We start from the raw sequence: 18037 nt of genomic DNA, 5'->3' as shown, positions 1-18037 counted from the left end.
AAAATTTAGGAGGCCATAGACAGAGAGGTGAGAATGGAGGAGGGTGGGTGGAGAATTAATGTGGATAGTAACATATTGACACTTACTACAAGAAGATTATGGGAGGTTGATGTGAGGGCTGGGGAGGTAAATAACTCTTCCTGTGTTTGCACTGGATATTGGCAATAGCACACCTGGAGTGTTGCACAATTTGTCCTCAGTGAGGATGTACCTGTAATGGGTGGAGTGCAGTGAGGACTCACAGACTGACTCAGGGATGGTAGATGTCCATAAGAGCAGAGGTTGAATAGACAAGGTCGTATTAGAAGGATGATGGGATGCATCACTGACATTCTTCCAGGGTTGAATAGAATAGATGTAGGGAGGCGGCTTATCTCTGGATAAAGAGTCTAGGAGAGGAGATTCCATCCCAGAATTAGGAGCAGCCTGTTCATGATAAAGGATAGGAGCACGCCATTTACCCAGTCGGTGAAGAATGGTTGAAATTCTCTACCCGAGAGAGACCGGGAGACTCAGTCACTGACCTCAGGCAGTCAGACCAGTGACAGACACATCTCTGAATATCCACAGATGGAAGGGTATTGCAGGAGGTGGTACTGAATTGGAAGATCTGCCATGATCTTGCAGAATGGCAGAACAGACTCGATGGGCTGAATAGCCTTCTCCTACATTATGACAGCACGGTGTATAACAACTTGGAGCTGAAGACCCTTCCCTGATACCACATGATGGGGACTTCTATTTTATTTATTTTTGTGTTTGTGCTTTTATCCAGTTTTAAATCACTTTGAGCTACATCATCTGTATGAAAAGTGCTCTATAAATAATTTTTTTTATCATTTTTTTTTCACACCAGAACAATCCATGGTGTGACAATGGTCCAAAACCTACACCTACCTTGCTTTGTGTAAGTTTGTTCTTTTTGTTGAGGATGTAGATTGCACTATCCACGGCAACCAGGCACACCTTCCCGGTGTCTCCCATTTCAATGTTCAGTTCTGTGGAGGATCCTGGCTCATATTCCCTGCGCATATCTTTGATTGTAATCTACAGTGAACAGCAATATTGGAGGCACTGAGCCTGGCTTTGTACCATTTTACAAAGAACAGCATACAGCAGAGGGACAAGCCCTTCAGATCATGTTGTTGTGCCAGCCTAATCCCTTCTACCTGCGAGTTGTCCCAAACCCACTATTACCTGTGTCAGGCTGGGGCTGATGATTATTCATCCTACAGATACTGAGAATTCCAGGATTTTGTTTTTGTTACCAGAGAGAGCTGCAGGAAATTTCCTCCCTTGTCCTGCTACATGAACACTGCATCAGCCTTTGACCTCTCCACCCAACGTCCAAACCGTAGAGGCAGATGTTGGAATACAGTGCAACAAGTGACCAGCTGGAGGAATAGCTGGAGATTGAGAAGCACCTAAGAATAGTTCATCCTGCAGATTGCTTGTTGCTTTAGTTTCTTTGAGTACAACCTAATTTTGGAGGTAATGCCCAGCACAACACCATCTCTAAATCATGCGTAGAGTGCAACTATTTCAGGGTGGAATTTAGTTTCCGCAGGTTGTAGGGTCATTGAGTCAGAAATTAAATATGAACAAATATGAAGAAAGAACTGCAGAAAAGGTGCGCTTTGTTTCCATAGTAACACATCTTTTCAATGCCTGGAAAGGTGGAGGAAGGAGATTCAATGGTGGCCTTCAAGCGATATGTAATCAAAAAAGAAAAAGGTTGGCAAACTCTAGGGGGAGAAAAATCAAAGACTGGGATTAATCCTAGAACTCTTTCAAAGAGCTGGCATCAACACGATGGGCCAAGTGGCGTCCTTCTCTTCTGTCCTAGTCCCAAGTATTATTTTAATTGAGATATTTCTATTTCTACAGGACAGACAAATGGGACGGAGTATTACTGGTTCTATGTGACCTGTGGTGGCTTCTCAGTGCTAGTGTTATAATCTTCACTGGGGTGGGGGGTGGAATTATCATCCTTGCCATGTGTGCTTGTTACTGAGTAAGGAGAAAATCAACAGAGACAAGAATGAGGTTTGGCGTTCATGCAAGCCCTTCTCATCATTTATTGAATGCGATGGTTGTTGCTACAGGGAACGTCACAGCACAAACATAACTTCATAAGACTATAAGATATAGGAGCAGAATTAGGTAAATTAGCCCATCAAGTCTGCTCTGCCATTTCATCATGGCTGATCCATTTTCCCTCTCAGACCCAAACTCATGCCTTCTTCCCATGTCCCTTCATGCCCTGATTAATCACGAATCTATCAACCCCTGCCTTGTAGATACCCAATGACTTGGCCTCCACAACTGCATGTGACAACAAATTCCACAGATCGACCACTCTCTGGCTAAAGAAATTCCTTCTCTTCTCCGTTCTGCGAGGATGCCCCTCTATTCTGAGGCTGGGTCCCTCTGGTCTTAGACTCTCCCACCATAGGAAACATCCTCTCTATCAAGGCCTCTCAAAATTCAATAGGTTTCAATGAAATCACCCTCTCCTTCAGAGTTCTAGTGAATACAGGCCCAGAGACATCAAATACTCCTATCATACTTGAAGAGCAGGGAAGCACAACCTTACCTCTCCCTCACAAACATCCTTCACATCAATCCATGCAGAGTTTGCCACCATCTCGGTCTTGCCCCTGACCTCCACATAGTAGTACAAGACCAGGCGGAAGGAGGGCACCATGTCCAAGCTGAGTGGGATGGTGAGTTTGGTCACCTCAGATTTTTCAATGTGGCCTATCTTCAGAACCTTGCCTTTGTTTATGACCTGCAGAAGAGAAATGTGAGAACATCCATTATTACCAGCTCAAAAAACACATCAAAAAACACAGACAGAAAATGAGACGGGGGTGGGTGGGTGCGTGTGCGTGTGTGTGTGTGTGTCTATTTCTGTGTCTGTTTCTGTCTGTCTCTTTCCGTGTGTGTGTGTGTGTGTGTGTGTGTGTGTGTGTGTCTATCTGTGTGTCTGTCTGTCTGTGTTGTGTGTGTGTGTATGTATGTGTTTCTCTGTGTGAGTGTGTGTGTGTGTGTGTGTTTCTGTGTGTCTGTGTCTATCTGTGTGTCTGTCTGTCTGTCTGTCTGTGTTATGTGTGTATGTGTTTCTCTGTGTCTTTATGTACGTGTGCACCTGAGGCAGATTCCTGCTCCTGTGTGTCCACGTGTAAATATAGAAGACACTGGGGGGCACTTCTTCACAGGGGAACCTAGAATTTGGGCTCACTGTTTAAAACAAATGGGCTGTCAGTTCAGACAAGAATGAAGTGAAAATTCTCTCTCAGAGGCTAGTGAAACTCCCTTCCCCAGTGTCTTTGCATATTGTGAAGGTGGGAATTCTTAATAAGTGAGGGCTTGAAAGGGTACTGGGAAGTGAGGAAGATGGGAACAAGGTCTGTTTTCCTAGCAGGCACAGGCTTAAGGTGAGAGGGGAGTGATTTACTGAGGGGCAGGTTTTTCATTTAGAGGATGGTCAGTATATACAAGTAATCAGGGGAAGTCACCTGAACAAAGAGAGGAAACATTTGCCAAACCTGGGCAAATTGAACTAGGTTAGCTGGGAAACCGGGCTAGCATGGGCCAGATGGGCGAAAGGCCCCATTTCTGTGATGTATGATTCTGTTTGCTCTCCTATACCACATCTGAGCAGGGAAAGATTCTCAGTGCGACGACAACATAAAGCACCAACCAGATAATAAAAGTACTTGACATTCCCAGCATTGGCAGCGGTGATGGCTCTTATATCGGCAGAGAACGATGCGTCGGGGTCAAACACGTTGTGCGGTATGGTCAGGTGGAGGTAGCTCTTGCTCTCCGACTGGTAGATGTGAATGGTCTTCTGTGCTTCACTGGCTTCTGCCCCGGCCTCGCCGTTCCCAGCGATCACCTGGTGGAAGAACGTCCACAAGGGTGAGACATGACACATGACCCTGTCTGGTCCAGGCATTGATTTGTTGAGGCAGTGCAGGGTGCAGGACAGGCCCTTCCGGCCTGTTGAGCTGCGCTGCCCACGGTCCCTAGCCTAATCACGGGACAAATTTACAACCAATTAACCTACCAACCGGACTGAGAGAGGAAACCAGAGCACCCGGAGGAAATCCACGCAGTCACCGGGAGAGTGTATAAGCTCCTTACGGGCAGCAGTGGGAATTGAACCCGGGTCGCTGGGACTCTGAAGTGTTGTGCTAACCACTACACTACAGTGCCACCCAGTGACTGGGGAAGTTTTTGTTGATTTGATGAAGATCACGGTATCAGTACTGTGATTATCACCAGTGTGGGCCGGACTAGTTTTGATGGCCTGTGGCATGTGCAGCTGTCTCATACATCAGAGAGTAACAGACTGAGAGAAAATGAGAGTGAGAGACCAAGATAGAGAGAGAGAGAGAGAGAGAGAGTGTGTGTGGAGTTTGCACATACTCCATGTGAGTTTGTGAGTTTCACACAGGTGCTCCTGTTTCTTCCCACATCCCAAAGATGTTCAGTCAGGAGGTTAACTAGCTGCTGTATATTGCCCCTAATGTATGGGTGAGGGCTAGAGGTAGAATGTGGGGGTGTGCTTCTTGATCAGAATGTGGGGAGAATAAACTGGGATTACTGTAGAATTGGGGAAATGGTCAGTGCAGACTCAATGGACTCAACAGCCTGCTTCTGTTCTCTGTCTTCCTATGAATAAAAATGGGGAGAATGTTAATTCAACTCGTGGCAAAAATCATATGTAGTATATACTGTGTATACTGGACTCTAGTCATAGAAAGGCATGGTACAGAGACAGACTATATATGTGTGTGTGTGTATATATATATATATATATATATATATATACACACATACACACACACACACATCCCACCTCTCCCAGAAGTCTCCTGCATATTAATAGTGGCTCCCTGATGCCCGCAAGTTATGTACAATGTCCCGGAAATCAATTTTTTTGAGAGTGAGTGAGTGAGCGAAAAAGAGAGAGAGAGCAAGCGAGAGAACGTGAGAGCGCACGCGTGAGAGAGAGCGAGTGAGAGAACGTGAGAGGCCACGAGAGAGCACACGTGCATGAGAGAGAGAGAGACAGACAGAGAGAGCGCGCGTGAGAGAGAGAGAGCACGTGAGAGAGAGAGAGCACGTGAGAGAGAGCGAGAGTGAGTGTGAGAGAGAGAGCGAACGAGAGAGTGTGAGAGACCACGAGAGAGCGCACGCGCGTGAGAGAGAAAGAGTGAGCGCGAGAGAGACCACGAGAGCGAGAGAGCGCGCGCGCCATGGCAGTGTTCCAAAAAAAGAAAATATAAAACGTACGTCACCCCAGACTACACTAAAGTGTACCCCTGCCTAATAGGGGTCAAAATAATGACAGTGTTGCTCGCTGCACTGTTTGCAACAGTGACTTTTCTATTGCCCATGGTGGGTCAAGACTGTAAAAGATATGTTGAGGTGAGTTTAACAGGTGTCACTCATTCATTAGCATAGCTAACGTTATTTAAACTAGCTGGCCAGCTGCTAGGAAGCTACTCTATTGCAGACATCCCACCTCTCCCGGAGGTTCCGGGAATCTCCTGCAAATTGATGGTGCTATCTCCATGAAATGAGTTTTTGCAGGATGGGATGTCTGCACACACACACACACTCTCACACACACACACACACACACACACACACACACAGACAGACACACACACCATATTCACACACATACACCATCAAACGTCTAATCAGCCAACCATGTGGCAGCAACTCAATGCATAAGATCATGTAGACATGGTCAAGAGATTCAGTTGTTATCCAGGTCAAATATCAAGCTGGGGAAAGAATGTGATATAAGTGGCTTTAGACATTGGAATGACTGCTGGTGCCAAATGGGATCAATTATCTCAGAAACTGCTAATCGCTTGGGCTTTTCACACACAGAGTCTCTAGATTTTAGAAAGAACAGTGCAAAAACCAAAGACAATCTAGTGAGCAGCTGTTCTTGATAATAAGAAAGATCAGAGGTCATAGGAGAAAGGTCAGACTGGATCAAACTGACAGGAAGGCAGCAGCAACACAAATAACCAGGCATTACACCAGTGGTGAGTGAAACAGCACATTAAACTTTCAATTAGATGAGCAAAATAAACTTTTTGGCACTTGCTAAATTAATACTTGCGCTTTTTAAATCAGTGAGACACAGCACAGAAGCAGTCTCGTAGATATTCTTTGTTCCTACCTTGATATCAAAAGCTTCTGTATCTGATGGAGGTGAAATTGTCAGCAAAGCCTGCCCATCCTGTTGTGTTCTCGATGTCCTCTCATATCCTTCTAACTGGACTGGAACCTTACTAGCAGGAGATCCATCAGGATAAGTCACCCGGACCTACAACACAAACCGTAGCTGAGGTCACCAAAATCTCTAGAAGGATCATCCCAAAACTTACCTTCACTGTGAAAACAGAGTGGTTATCAGGACGCGCGTAACACCACACTCTGTCTGCATTTACAATCAGATTCAAAATCACTGGCATGCCATGAATTTTTTTTTGTTTTGCGGCAGCAGTACATTCTAATACATAATAATAAAAACTACCATTTACAATAGGAAGTTTATATAAAATAATAAATTTAAGTAAGTGGGGCAAAACGAGAGGGAAACGCTGAGGAAGCGTTCATGGGCTCATTGTCTATTCAGAAATTTAATGGTGGAGGGGAATGAGCTGTTCCTAAAACAGTGAGCTTACCTCCTCCTTGATGGTAGCAGTGGAGTGGGGCGTGCTCCAGGTGACAAGGATCCTTTATTTTTGTAATTTATTTTTTATCGAATTTCATCATCAAACAAACATTTCCATAAGATGTATTTCAGCTACTGTACATATATATCATATAATCATATTTGTCACAAATCTACACATATTTATCTGAGATATACACATAGAAAAGAAGAGGAAAGAAAGAACAATCAAAAGAAGAAAACTATGTACATAGTAGGGAGTAATCTTTTTTTTACAACATATTCATTGACTTGTGAGAATAAAATCAGGCCTATGAGGTGTTATGCAGTTAAACCATTTTTTCCAGTATGAATAAAATTGTTCCAACTTATGATTAACAGATGCTATTATCTTCTCCATTTTGTAAATGTCCATTGTAATTTCCATCCATACATTCAAAGTTGGGCTCTCCTGTGATAACCATTTCCTGGTAAGGGTCTTTTTACCAGTCACCAGCAGTATATTCATTAAATATTTATCTCTTTTCAACCATTCTTGAGGTATTTTCCCAAAATATATGGTCTTACTCTCTAAGGGTATTTCGCATTTAAGGATGTCTTGTAGGTCATTATGTGGCCCACTCGAATAGTCTTTGATAACGGGGTATTCCCAGAAAATATGATAATGGTTTGCATTTTGATTTCCACAATTTCTCCAGCAAACAGGGGGGTTACTATCATAATGGGATTTCTGAGAGGGTGTAATAATATATCTTACCAAGGTTTTCCACCCGAACTCCCTCCATTTCTGTGAACTGGTACACTTCCATTGATACCTCCATATTATTGTCCAGTTTTCCTCAGATATTAATATCCTTCCTTCCTTCTCCCATTTTGTTTTAATGTATGAAGTCGAATGTGTTTTAAGATTTGACAAACCCTTATACACGCTTGAAATTATTCTGCTACTGTTGTCTGAATTATATGCTTTTCTAAATAGCTCTATCAGACATGTACTTGCCTTGGTTACATTTTTATCCATCCTATTAACATGCTGTCACATCTGTAATTACTGGTAAAATTCTTGTTTTTCTAATAAGTGTTTCTCTTTGAGCATTTCAAGACTGAACAGCATTCCTTCTTTCATTATATTGCAAATAGCTGTTATTCCTTTAGCTGTCCAGTCCGTAAATCTAGCATCCAGTTTATTAGGCATAAAATCTGAGTCATATGCACATCATTTAAGAATGTCAATGTCTCTCTCTAGTTTATATTCTTTTATAATGGTTTTCCAGATTTTAAGAGTCCATTTCACCCACGGGTTGTCAATATTATTTATGTAACTGTAGGTTGTTATCAGTCAAAATTGCCTGTATGGGGATGGAAAGTATCCTCTCCTCAATGTTTTTCCATTGAGTGTCATATGATGGGTTGCACCAACATATCACGGCTCTCAACTGTGCTGCAACATAATAATCTCTAAGAGAGGTAGACCCCATCACCCCTTTTCCTTGGCTATTTGCAAAGTTTTGAGACGAACCCTAGGCCTTTTACCTTGCCATATATATCTTGATAGCATCTTGTTCCATTCATTGAATTGATTTTGGTTAATCTCTATTAGTAGGGTCTGAAAGAGATATAGTAGTCTGGGCAGTATATTCATTTTAATAGATTCAATCCTTGAACTGACACCAAGAAAAGGAATTAGGTTCCATCTTGTTATATCTTCCTTAATGTTTTTATATATAGGCTGACAATTGCATTCTGATAACTTTGCCAAATCTTTTGGCATATTGATGCCCAAATATTTGATGGACTCTGTTTGCCATGCCCAAGGATATCTATTTACAATTTCTCTTGGTGGGCTATAGTTATATGAAAGTAGTTGGGTTTTATCTATGTTAATCTTGTAAAGTGATAATTGGCCATAGTGTATGTAGGTTGCCCTAGATAGATCAAAATGTCGTCCGCGTAACAGGCCAATTTATGCTCTGTCCCTTTAATAGTAATTCCCCTAATATCTTCATTTTGTCTGATGTATTGAGCTAATGGTTCCAGAAATAATGCGAAGAGTAGCGGTGACCGTGCACAACCCTGTCTCGTGCCCCTTTCCAGGGTAAAACTATTAGATAAATATCCATTGATTTTAATCCTGGCAGTAGGATTGTCGTAGAGTGCCTGTATAGTTTTAATAATTGTGTCATGTAGACCAAATCTATGTAAAACTCTGAAAAAGAAAATTACAGTTAACCGAATCAAATGCCTTTTCAGCATCCACGCTTATCACCATTGCTTCATTTTTTTTTATATGATCCATAATGTGAACTGCCCTTCGTATATTGTCTTGTGTTTGGCGTTGTTGTATAAAACCTGTCTGATCATTATGTATTAGTGTGGGTAGAAACTCTTCTAATCATTTGGCCATGATGGAGGTAAATATTCTATAATCCACATTAAGAACAGATATTGGTCCAAAGTGACCCACATTCCATTTTATCCTTGCCTTCTTTCGGTATAGATGAGATTATCGCCTCCTTCCAGCTAGGTGGCATTTGTGCCTTTCTCAGGGCCCAGTTCAGTATGGGGAGTAAAACAGGAATTAACTCACTTCTAAACTCTTTATACCACTCTGCCGTATATCCATCAGATCCTGGTGACTTGCTTAATTTAAGCCTACTAATTGTAGTTCTTAGTTCAGCTTCAGTTATGTCAGCAGTCATCGTTCTATTTTGTTCTTTGCTTAAAGTGGGTAACTCTAAAGAATTCAGGAAGGTGTCAATTTGGGTTATGCTTCCCCCTGGAACTTTGGAATATAGATTTTTGTAAAATATTTCTAAAGGAACTGATTAGGTCTCCTCTACCACCACTCTGCTCCGTCTAGAGGAATTAGTCCTTACTCTTAATAATTTCTCCTTTGGCTCCTCTCACTTCCTCCAAACTAAAGGTGTAGCTATGGGCACCCGTATGGGTCCTAGCTATGCCTGTCTTTTTGTTGGCTTTGTGGAACAATCTATGTTCCGTGCCTATTCTGGTATCTGTCCCCCACTTTTCCTTCGCTACATTGACGACTGCATTGGCGCTGCTTCCTGCACGCATGCTGAGCTCGTTGACTTTATTAACTTTGCCTCCAACTTTCACCCTGCCCTCAAGTTTACCTGGTCCATTTCCAACACCTCCCTCCCCTTTCTAGATCTTTCTGTCTCTGTCTCTGGAGACAACTTATCCACTGATGTCTACTATAAGCCTACTGACTCTCACAGCTATCTGGACTATTCCTCTTCTCACCCTGTCTCTTGCAAAAATGCCATCCCCTTCTCGCAATTCCTCCATCTCCACCGCATCTGCTCTCAGGATGAGGCTTTTCATTCCAGGACGAGGGAGATGTCTTCGTTTTTTAAAAAAGAAAGGGGCTTCCCTTCCTCCACTATCAACTCTGCTCTCAAACGCATCTCCCCTATTTCACGTACATCTGCTCTAACTCCATCCTCCTGCCACCCCACTAGGAATAGGGTTCCCCTGGTCCTCACCTACCACCCGACCAGCCTCCGGGTCCAACATATTATTCTCCGTAACTTCCGCCACCTCCAACGGGATCCCACCACTAAGCACATCTTTCCCTACTCCCCTCTCTCTGCTTTCCGCAGGGATCGCTCCCTACGCGACTCCCTTGTCCATTCGTCCCCCCCATCTCTCCCCACTGATCTCCCTCCTGGCACTTATTCTTGTAAGCGCAACAAGTACTACACATGCCCTTACACTTCCTCCCTCACCACCATTCAGGGCCCCAGACAGGCCTTCCAGGTGAGGCAACACTTCACCTGTGAGTCGGCTGGGGTGATATACTGCGTCCGGTGCTCCCGATGTGGCCTTCTATATATTGGCGAGACCCGACGCAGACTGGGAGACCGCTTTGCTGAACACCTATGCTCTGTCCGCCAGAGAAAGCAGGATCTCCCAGTGGCCACATATTTTAATTCCACATCCCATTCCCATTCTGACATGCCTATCCACGGCCTCCTCTACTGTAAAGATGAGGCCACACTCAGGTTGGAGGAACAACACCTTATATTCCGTCTGGGTAGCCTCCAACCTGATGGCATGAACATCGACTTCTCTAACTTCTGCTAATGCCCCACCTCCCCCTCGTACCCCATCCGTTATTTATTTATATACACACATTCTTTCTCTCATTCTCCTTTTTCTCCCTCTGTCCCTCTGACTATACCCCTTGTCCATCCTCTGGGTTCCCCCCCCCCCCGCCAACCTCATCTTTCTCCCTGGACCTCCTGTCTCATGATCCTCTCATATCCCCTTTGCCAATCAACTGTCCAGCTCTTGGCTCCATCCCTCCCCCTCCTATCTTCTCCTATCATTTTGTATCTCCCCCTCCCCCTCCCCCTCCCACTTTCAAATCTCTTACTAACTCTTCCTTCAGTTAGTCCTGACGAAGGGTCTCGGCCTGAAACGTCGTCTGTACCTCTTCCTAGAGATGCTGCCTGGCCTACTGCATTCACCAGCAGCTTTGATGTGTGTTGCTTGAATTTCCAGCATATGCAGAATTCCTGTTGTTTGAATTTTTTTCTAATTTCTTGTGTAGCCAAACTATTAATTTAATTCCTATTTTTAAAAATTTCCTCTAGTGTATCCTGTGCCAAACTCAATTTGTGTTTTTTTTCTAGTTCCTTCAGCTTATTTTGTAATTCCTCTAATGTTTTATTCCTTATTTTTTTATATGAAGATATCACTATAATTTTCCCTCTTAAGACAGCCTTCAGAATATCCCATAGAATGGGAGGTGAAACCTCTCCATTATCATTGAATTCTAAGTAAAGACCAATTTCTTTTTTTAATTTGTTCCTTAAAATGGGGATCATTGAGTAGACTTGAATTTAGTTTCCATATAGTATTCTTTGGTTGTAGGTCAAAATCAACAGATAAATATATAGGTGCATGGTCACTTACGTCTATTGTCCCCATTCCATAGAACATAGAATAGTACAGCACAGTACAGGCCCTTCAGCCCACAATGTTGTGCCAACCCTCAAACCCTGCCTCCCATATAATCTCCCACCTTAAATTCCTCCATATACCTGTCTAGTAGTCTCTTAAACTTCACTAGTGTATCTGCTTCCACCACTGACTCGGGCAGTGCATTCCATGCACCAACCACTCTTTGAGTAAAAAACCTTCCTCTAATATCCCCCTTATTTTTCCTGTTTCATTCCTGTAGAATTAGATAGCATGCCTGCAGGGTTAGTGCTTTGTTCAAGTTGTCAGATGTGGGAATCCTGGGAGACCTCCAGCCTCCCTGATGGCCACATCGGCGCCAGGTGCACCGAGTTGCAGCTCCTCAGAGACCGTGTTAGGGATCTGGAGCTGCAGCTTGATGACCTACTGCTTATCAGGGAAAGTGAAGGGGTGATAGACAGGAGCTACAGGGAGGTTGTCATCCCTAGGCTACAGGAGTCAGAAAACTGGGTCACTGTCAAGAGAGGGAAGGGAAATGCCCGGATAGTGGAGAGCACACCTGTGGCTGTCCCCCTCAGCAACAAATATCTTGTTCTGGATGCTGTTGAGGGGGATGACCTGACAGGGGATGCCCACGGTGACCGGGTCTCTGGCACTGAGCCTGGCACTGTTGTGCAGGAGAGAAGGAGGGAGAAGAGGAATGCGGTAGTCGTAGGGGATTCCATAGTCAGGGGAACAGACAGGAGATTCTGAGAGCCTGACAGAGATACCCACATGGTGTGTTGCCTCCCAGGTGCCAGGGTACGGGATGTCTCGGATCGGGTCCTGAATATTCTGAAGGGGGAGGGTGAGCAGCCAGTTGTCTTGCTACATGTTGGTACCAATGACATAGATAGGACAAAGGAGGAGGTCCTGAAGAGAGATTTCCAAGAGTTAGGAAGGAAGCTGAGAAGCAGGACCCCCAGGGTAGTAATCTCGGGATTGCTACCTGTGCCACGTGCTAGCGTGGGCAAGAACAGTCTGATCAGGCAGATGAATGCGTGGCTGAGAGACTGGTGTTGGGGGCAGGGCTTCAGATTCTTGGATAATTGGGATCTCTTCTGGGGGAAGGATGACCTGTTCAAAAAGGACAGGTTGCACCTGAACCCGAAGGGGACCAATATCCTGGCGGGAAAGTTGAATAGAGCTGTTAGGGAGGGTTTAAACTAATTTGGCAGGGGGATGGGAACCAGAATGATAGAGCAGAGGAAGGGGAAAACAGAAATAAGTCTAAGATAGTGAGCACTAAAGATGTCAGGAAAGACAGGCAGGTGATGGGGCAAATTTGTAGCCATTGGGATGAGTTGCAGTGCAATAAAGTTGCAGTGAAATCAAAGCAAAAAGTATCAAATACTGGTCTTAAGGTGTTGTACTTAAATGCACACAGCATAAGGAATAAGGTAGATGATCTTGTTGTACAGCTACAGATTGGCAGGTATGATATTGTGGTCATCACTGAGACCTGGCTAAAGGATGCATGTCTCTGGGAACTGAACGTCCAAGGATACACGGTGTATCGGAAGGATAGGAAGGCAGGCAGAGGGGGAGGCGTGGCTTTATTGGTAAGAAATGATATTAAATCATTAGAGAGGTGATATAGGATCGGAAGGTGCAGAATCTTTATGGGTTGAGCTAAGAAATAGCAGGGGTAAAAGGACCCTGCTGGCAGTTATTTATAGGCCTCCAAACAGCTGCTGGGATGTAGACTACAAATTACAACTGGAAATAAAAAAGGCTTGTCAGAAGGGCAGTGTAATGATAATTGTGGGGATTTTAACATGCGAGTAGATTGGGAAAATCAGGTTAGCACTGGATCTCAAGGGAGAGAATTTGTAGAATGTCTGCGAGATGGCTTTTTAGAACAGCTTGTTGTTGAGCCCACTAGGGGATCGGCTGTGCTGGATTGGGTATTGTGTAATGAACCGGAGGTGATTAGAGAGATTGACATGAAGGAACCCTTAAGAGGCAGTGATCATAACATGATTGAGTTCACTGTAAAATTTGAAAAAGAGAAGCCGAAATCTGATGTGTCGGTATTTCAGTGGAGTAAAGGAAATTACAGTGGCATGAGAGAGGAACTGGCCAAAGTTGACTGGAAAGGGACACTGGTGGGAAAGACAGCAGAGCAGCAGTGGCTGGAGTTTATGCGAGAAATAAGGAATGTGCAAGACAGGTATATTCCAAAAAAGAAAAAATTTTCGAGTGGAAAAAGGATGCAACCATGGTTGACAAGAGAAGTCAAGGCCAAAGTTAAAGCAAAGGAGAGGGCATACAAGGAAGCAAAAATTAGTTGGAAGACAGAGGATTGGGAAGTTTTTAAAACCTTACAAAAGGAAACCAAGAAGGTCATTAAGAGAGAAAAGATTAATTATCAAAGGAAGCTAGCAAATAATATTGAAGAGGATACTAAAAGCTTTTTCAAGTATATAAAAAGCAAAAGACAGGTGAGAGTAGATATAGGACCGATAGAAAATGATGCTGGAGAAATTGTAATGGGAGATAAGGAGATGGCAGAGGAACTGAATGAGTATTTCGCATCAGTCTTCACTGAGGAAGACACCAACAGTATACCGGACACTCAAGGGTGGCAGGGAAGAGAAGTGTGCGCAGTCATAATTACGACAGAGAAAGTACTCAGGAAGCTGAATAGGCTAAGGGTAGATAAATCTCCTGGACCAGATGGAATGCACCCGCATGTTCTGAAGGAAGTAGCTGTGGAGATTGCGGAGGCATTAGCGATGATCTTTCAAAAGTCGATAGATTCTGGCATGGTTCCGGAAGACTGGAAGATTGCAAATGTCACTCCACTATTTAAGAAGGGGGCAAGGAAGCAAAAAGGAAATTATAGACCTGTTAGCTTGACATCAGTGGTTGGGAAGTTGTTGGAGTCGATTGTCAAGGATGAGGTTACAGAGTACCTAGAGGCATATGACAAGATAGGCAGAACTCAGCATGGATTCCTTAAATGATTCTGGGAATGAGAGGGTTAACATATGAGGAATGTTTGTCTGCTCTTGGACTGTATTCCTTGGAGTTTAGAAGAAAGAGGGGAGACCTCATAGAAACATTTTGAATGTTAAAAGGCATGGACAGAGTGGATGTGGCAAAGTTGTTTCCCATGATGGGGGAGTCTAGTACGAGAGGGCATGACTTAAGGATTGAAGGGCACCCTTTCAGAACAGAAATGCGGAGAAATTTTTTTAGTCAGAGAGTGGTGAATCTATGGAATTTGTTGCCACGGGCAGCAGTGGAGGTCAAGTCATTGGGTGTATTTAAGGTAGAGATTGATAGGTATCTGAATAGCCAAGGCATCAAAGGTTATGATGAGAAGGCGGGGAAGTGGGACTAAATCGGAGAATGGATCAGCCCATGATAAAATAGCGGAGCAGACTTGATGGGCCGAATGGCCTACTGCTCCTTTGTTTTATGGTCTTAAACTTCCCACCCCTTACCTTAAAGCTATGTCCTCTTGTACTGAGCAGTGGTGCCCTGGGGAAGAGTCGCTGGCTATCCACTCTTATCTATTCCTCTTATTATCTTGTACACCTCTATCATGTCTCCTCTCATCCTCCTTCTCTCCAAAGAGTACAGCCCTAGCTCCCTTAATCTCTGATCAATATGCATACTCTCTAAACTAGGCAGCATCCTGGTAAATCTCTCTGTACCCTTTCCAATGCTTCCACATCCTTCCTATAGTGAGGCGACCAGAACTGGACACAGTACTCCAAGTGTGGCCTAACCAGAGTTTTATAGAGCTGCATCATGACATCGTGACTCTTAAACTCTATCCTTTGACTTATGAAAGCTAACACCCCGTAAACTTTCTTAACTACCCTATCCACCTGTGAGGCAGGTGTTTATTTTGCCTTTGTCTTTTCCAAATGTTATGAAATAGTCTATTCTTGTATATACATAATGGAGGGCAGAATAATGAGTGTAATCCCTTCTGTTGGGGAAAAAGTCCCTCTATATATCAATTAGACCAACATCCTCAAAAAGAGTGTTAACTTTCTTATGTAAGGACTTTGTTTCTTAAGTTTTTCTGTTGGAAGATTCTAACTTTGGTTGTAATTGTAAATTTAAGTCTCCCCCACATATAAAGAGACCTTCTGTTTCAGTTACCATAATATTAGTAATTTTCTGGAAGTAACTAATGTGACATGGATTCTTGATGATGTACAATGCTTTCTGAGGCATTGCCTTCTGAAGATGTCCTCAATGCTGGGGAAGCCAGTGTCCATGATGAAGCTGGTTGCGTTTCAACCTTTCTGCAGCTTTTTCTGATCCCGTGCAGTGGCCCCTCCAAACCAGAAGGCGAAGCAACTATTTGGAATATTCCCCATTGAACCTTTGCACAAATTTGCATGTGCCTTTGGTGACCAAGTCTGCATAAACTCCTAATGAAACATTGCTGCTCTTATGCTTTCTTTGCAATTGCATCAATATGTTAGGGCTAGGATAGACCTTTAGAGATGTAGACACCTAGGAACTTGAAACCACTCGCCCTTTCTACAGCTGATCCCATGATGAGGACTGCTGTGTGTTCTTTTGACTTTCCCTTCCTGAGGTCCACAATCAATTTCTTGGTCTTACTGATATTGAGTGCAAGATTGTTGTTGCTACACCACTCGACTAGCTGATCTATCTCACTCCTGTATGCCTCCTAATCACCATCTAAAATTCTGCCAACCATATACACTATATTCTGCATTTTGGTTTCCTTTTTGGTATCAATGCAATATGTACAAAATGATCTGCTTGGATGATGCACAAACAAAAGCTTTTCACTGTATCTAAGAACATGGAGGATCTTGATCAACTGGGTAAGTGGGACAAACATTGGCCAATGGCTTTCAATAGAGTTCAGTGGGAAGTGATGTCTTTTGGCAAGTCAGACGGGGATGGGATGTACAGTGAATAGTTGTGCCCAGAGGAATGTTGTAGAACAGAGGGATCTGTAAGTACAGGCATATAAGTCGTTGAAAGTGGCATCACGGGTACATGGGGTGGCCAAGAAGGCATTTGGCATGCTGGCCTTCATCACTCAAGACATTGTGTATGGGAGTCATGACATTATACTACAGTTGTATAAAACCTTGCTGAGGTCGCATTTGGAATATTGTGTAGAGTTCCTGTTGCTCTGTTATAGGAAAGATCAGTAAACTGGAAAAAGTGGAAAGAAGGTTGACAAGGATGCTACAAGGACTTGAGTTCCTGAGATATAGGGGTGAGGCAGGTTGAGCAGACTAGATCTTTATTTCTTGGAACATAGGGGGCAACCAAATTTTCCAGGCAAAATGAACTAAACATTAAAGGGAATAGGTTTAAGGTGATAGAGGAAGATTTAAAAGGGACCTGTGGAGAAAATTTATCATGCAGAAGGTGGTGAGATCTATCAAACAAGCTGCCAGAGGAAGTGGTTGAGGCAGATTCAGATCAATAGTCAAGAGACACTTGGTCAGGTATGTTGGTAGAAAAGAGAGTAGATCTGACCTCAGAAGCTTTTATATAGTCATAGATTCATAAAGCATGGAGGGGAGCTGCTGAGCACATTTAATCAGATGCATTTTTTTTGTAACAGGTCTCTGGAACCCAGAAAATGGGGACTAAGAAAATGAACAGGCAAGTGTGAGCTGGCATGTCAATATGCATTTGAGGTGGTCTTTGCCAGTCAGGGTAAGGAGTGTAGGAGGGCAGTATGTTGAATTTGTACAAGACATTGCTGAGTATTAGAGTACTGTGTACAGTTTTGTCACCCTGTTGTAGAAAAGACAATAAGACCATAAGACATCAATAAACTAGGAAAATGCAAAGATGATTTACAAGGATGCTGCTGGGACTTAAGGGTCTGAGATCTAGGGGGAAGGAAGAAAACCAGATAGCGGCTGAGGTCAAGATTGAACCTATGTTAGCAGAGCTGTGTTGCTGCAGCTTTACCTGTTGTGCTAGTGTTTGGTGACGCACCTCTTATGCTTTACGTTCCTATAGCATGGAATCTAGGCCCCCCACCTCACTGACCGTAAACCTCACAATCTGACACAGAGTTACATTCCATTGGAAAAGCTCCACTTTGTTCTGAGCTGCGGCAATGATACGTACCAAAACATTGAAGGTGAGCTGTGGTGCAAAATAGCCACTTGTTCTTGACAGGTCAATAACGTAGGGAGAGGATACAAACTTTATGTTGTTCTCCTCCAGTTCCTCCATCTGTCCACCTGTTGGAAAGAGCAACAGGTACTTATTATATCTGTTCTTTATTTAGTTTTTTTTTTACTTTAACTCACATCTATTTTCACCACTATTTAAATCAGTACGTCCACTAAGTGTTTATGGTAAACG

General features: G+C 43.5%; 1 protein-coding gene across 1 annotated transcript in view; it reads right to left on the bottom strand.

The window, feature by feature from the left end:
• LOC134346709 (complement C4-like) overlaps positions 1–18037 on the bottom strand; it is a 130318-nt gene that overhangs the window by 73304 nt on the left and 38977 nt on the right. Inside the window, exons 10-14 of the mRNA XM_063048264.1 lie at positions 17798–17913; positions 6215–6361; positions 3707–3904; positions 2597–2791; positions 898–1047 (exon numbers count right to left, since the gene is read on the bottom strand). Coding sequence (XP_062904334.1) covers positions 898–1047; positions 2597–2791; positions 3707–3904; positions 6215–6361; positions 17798–17913 — 806 coding nt within the window. The remainder of the gene's footprint in view (positions 1–897; positions 1048–2596; positions 2792–3706; positions 3905–6214; positions 6362–17797; positions 17914–18037) is intronic.

This window comes from Mobula hypostoma, chromosome 5 (assembly GCF_963921235.1).
Source record: "Mobula hypostoma chromosome 5, sMobHyp1.1, whole genome shotgun sequence".
Taxonomy (NCBI): Eukaryota; Metazoa; Chordata; class Chondrichthyes; order Myliobatiformes; family Myliobatidae; genus Mobula; species Mobula hypostoma.
This window is presented reverse-complemented; position numbering and strand designations above follow the sequence as displayed.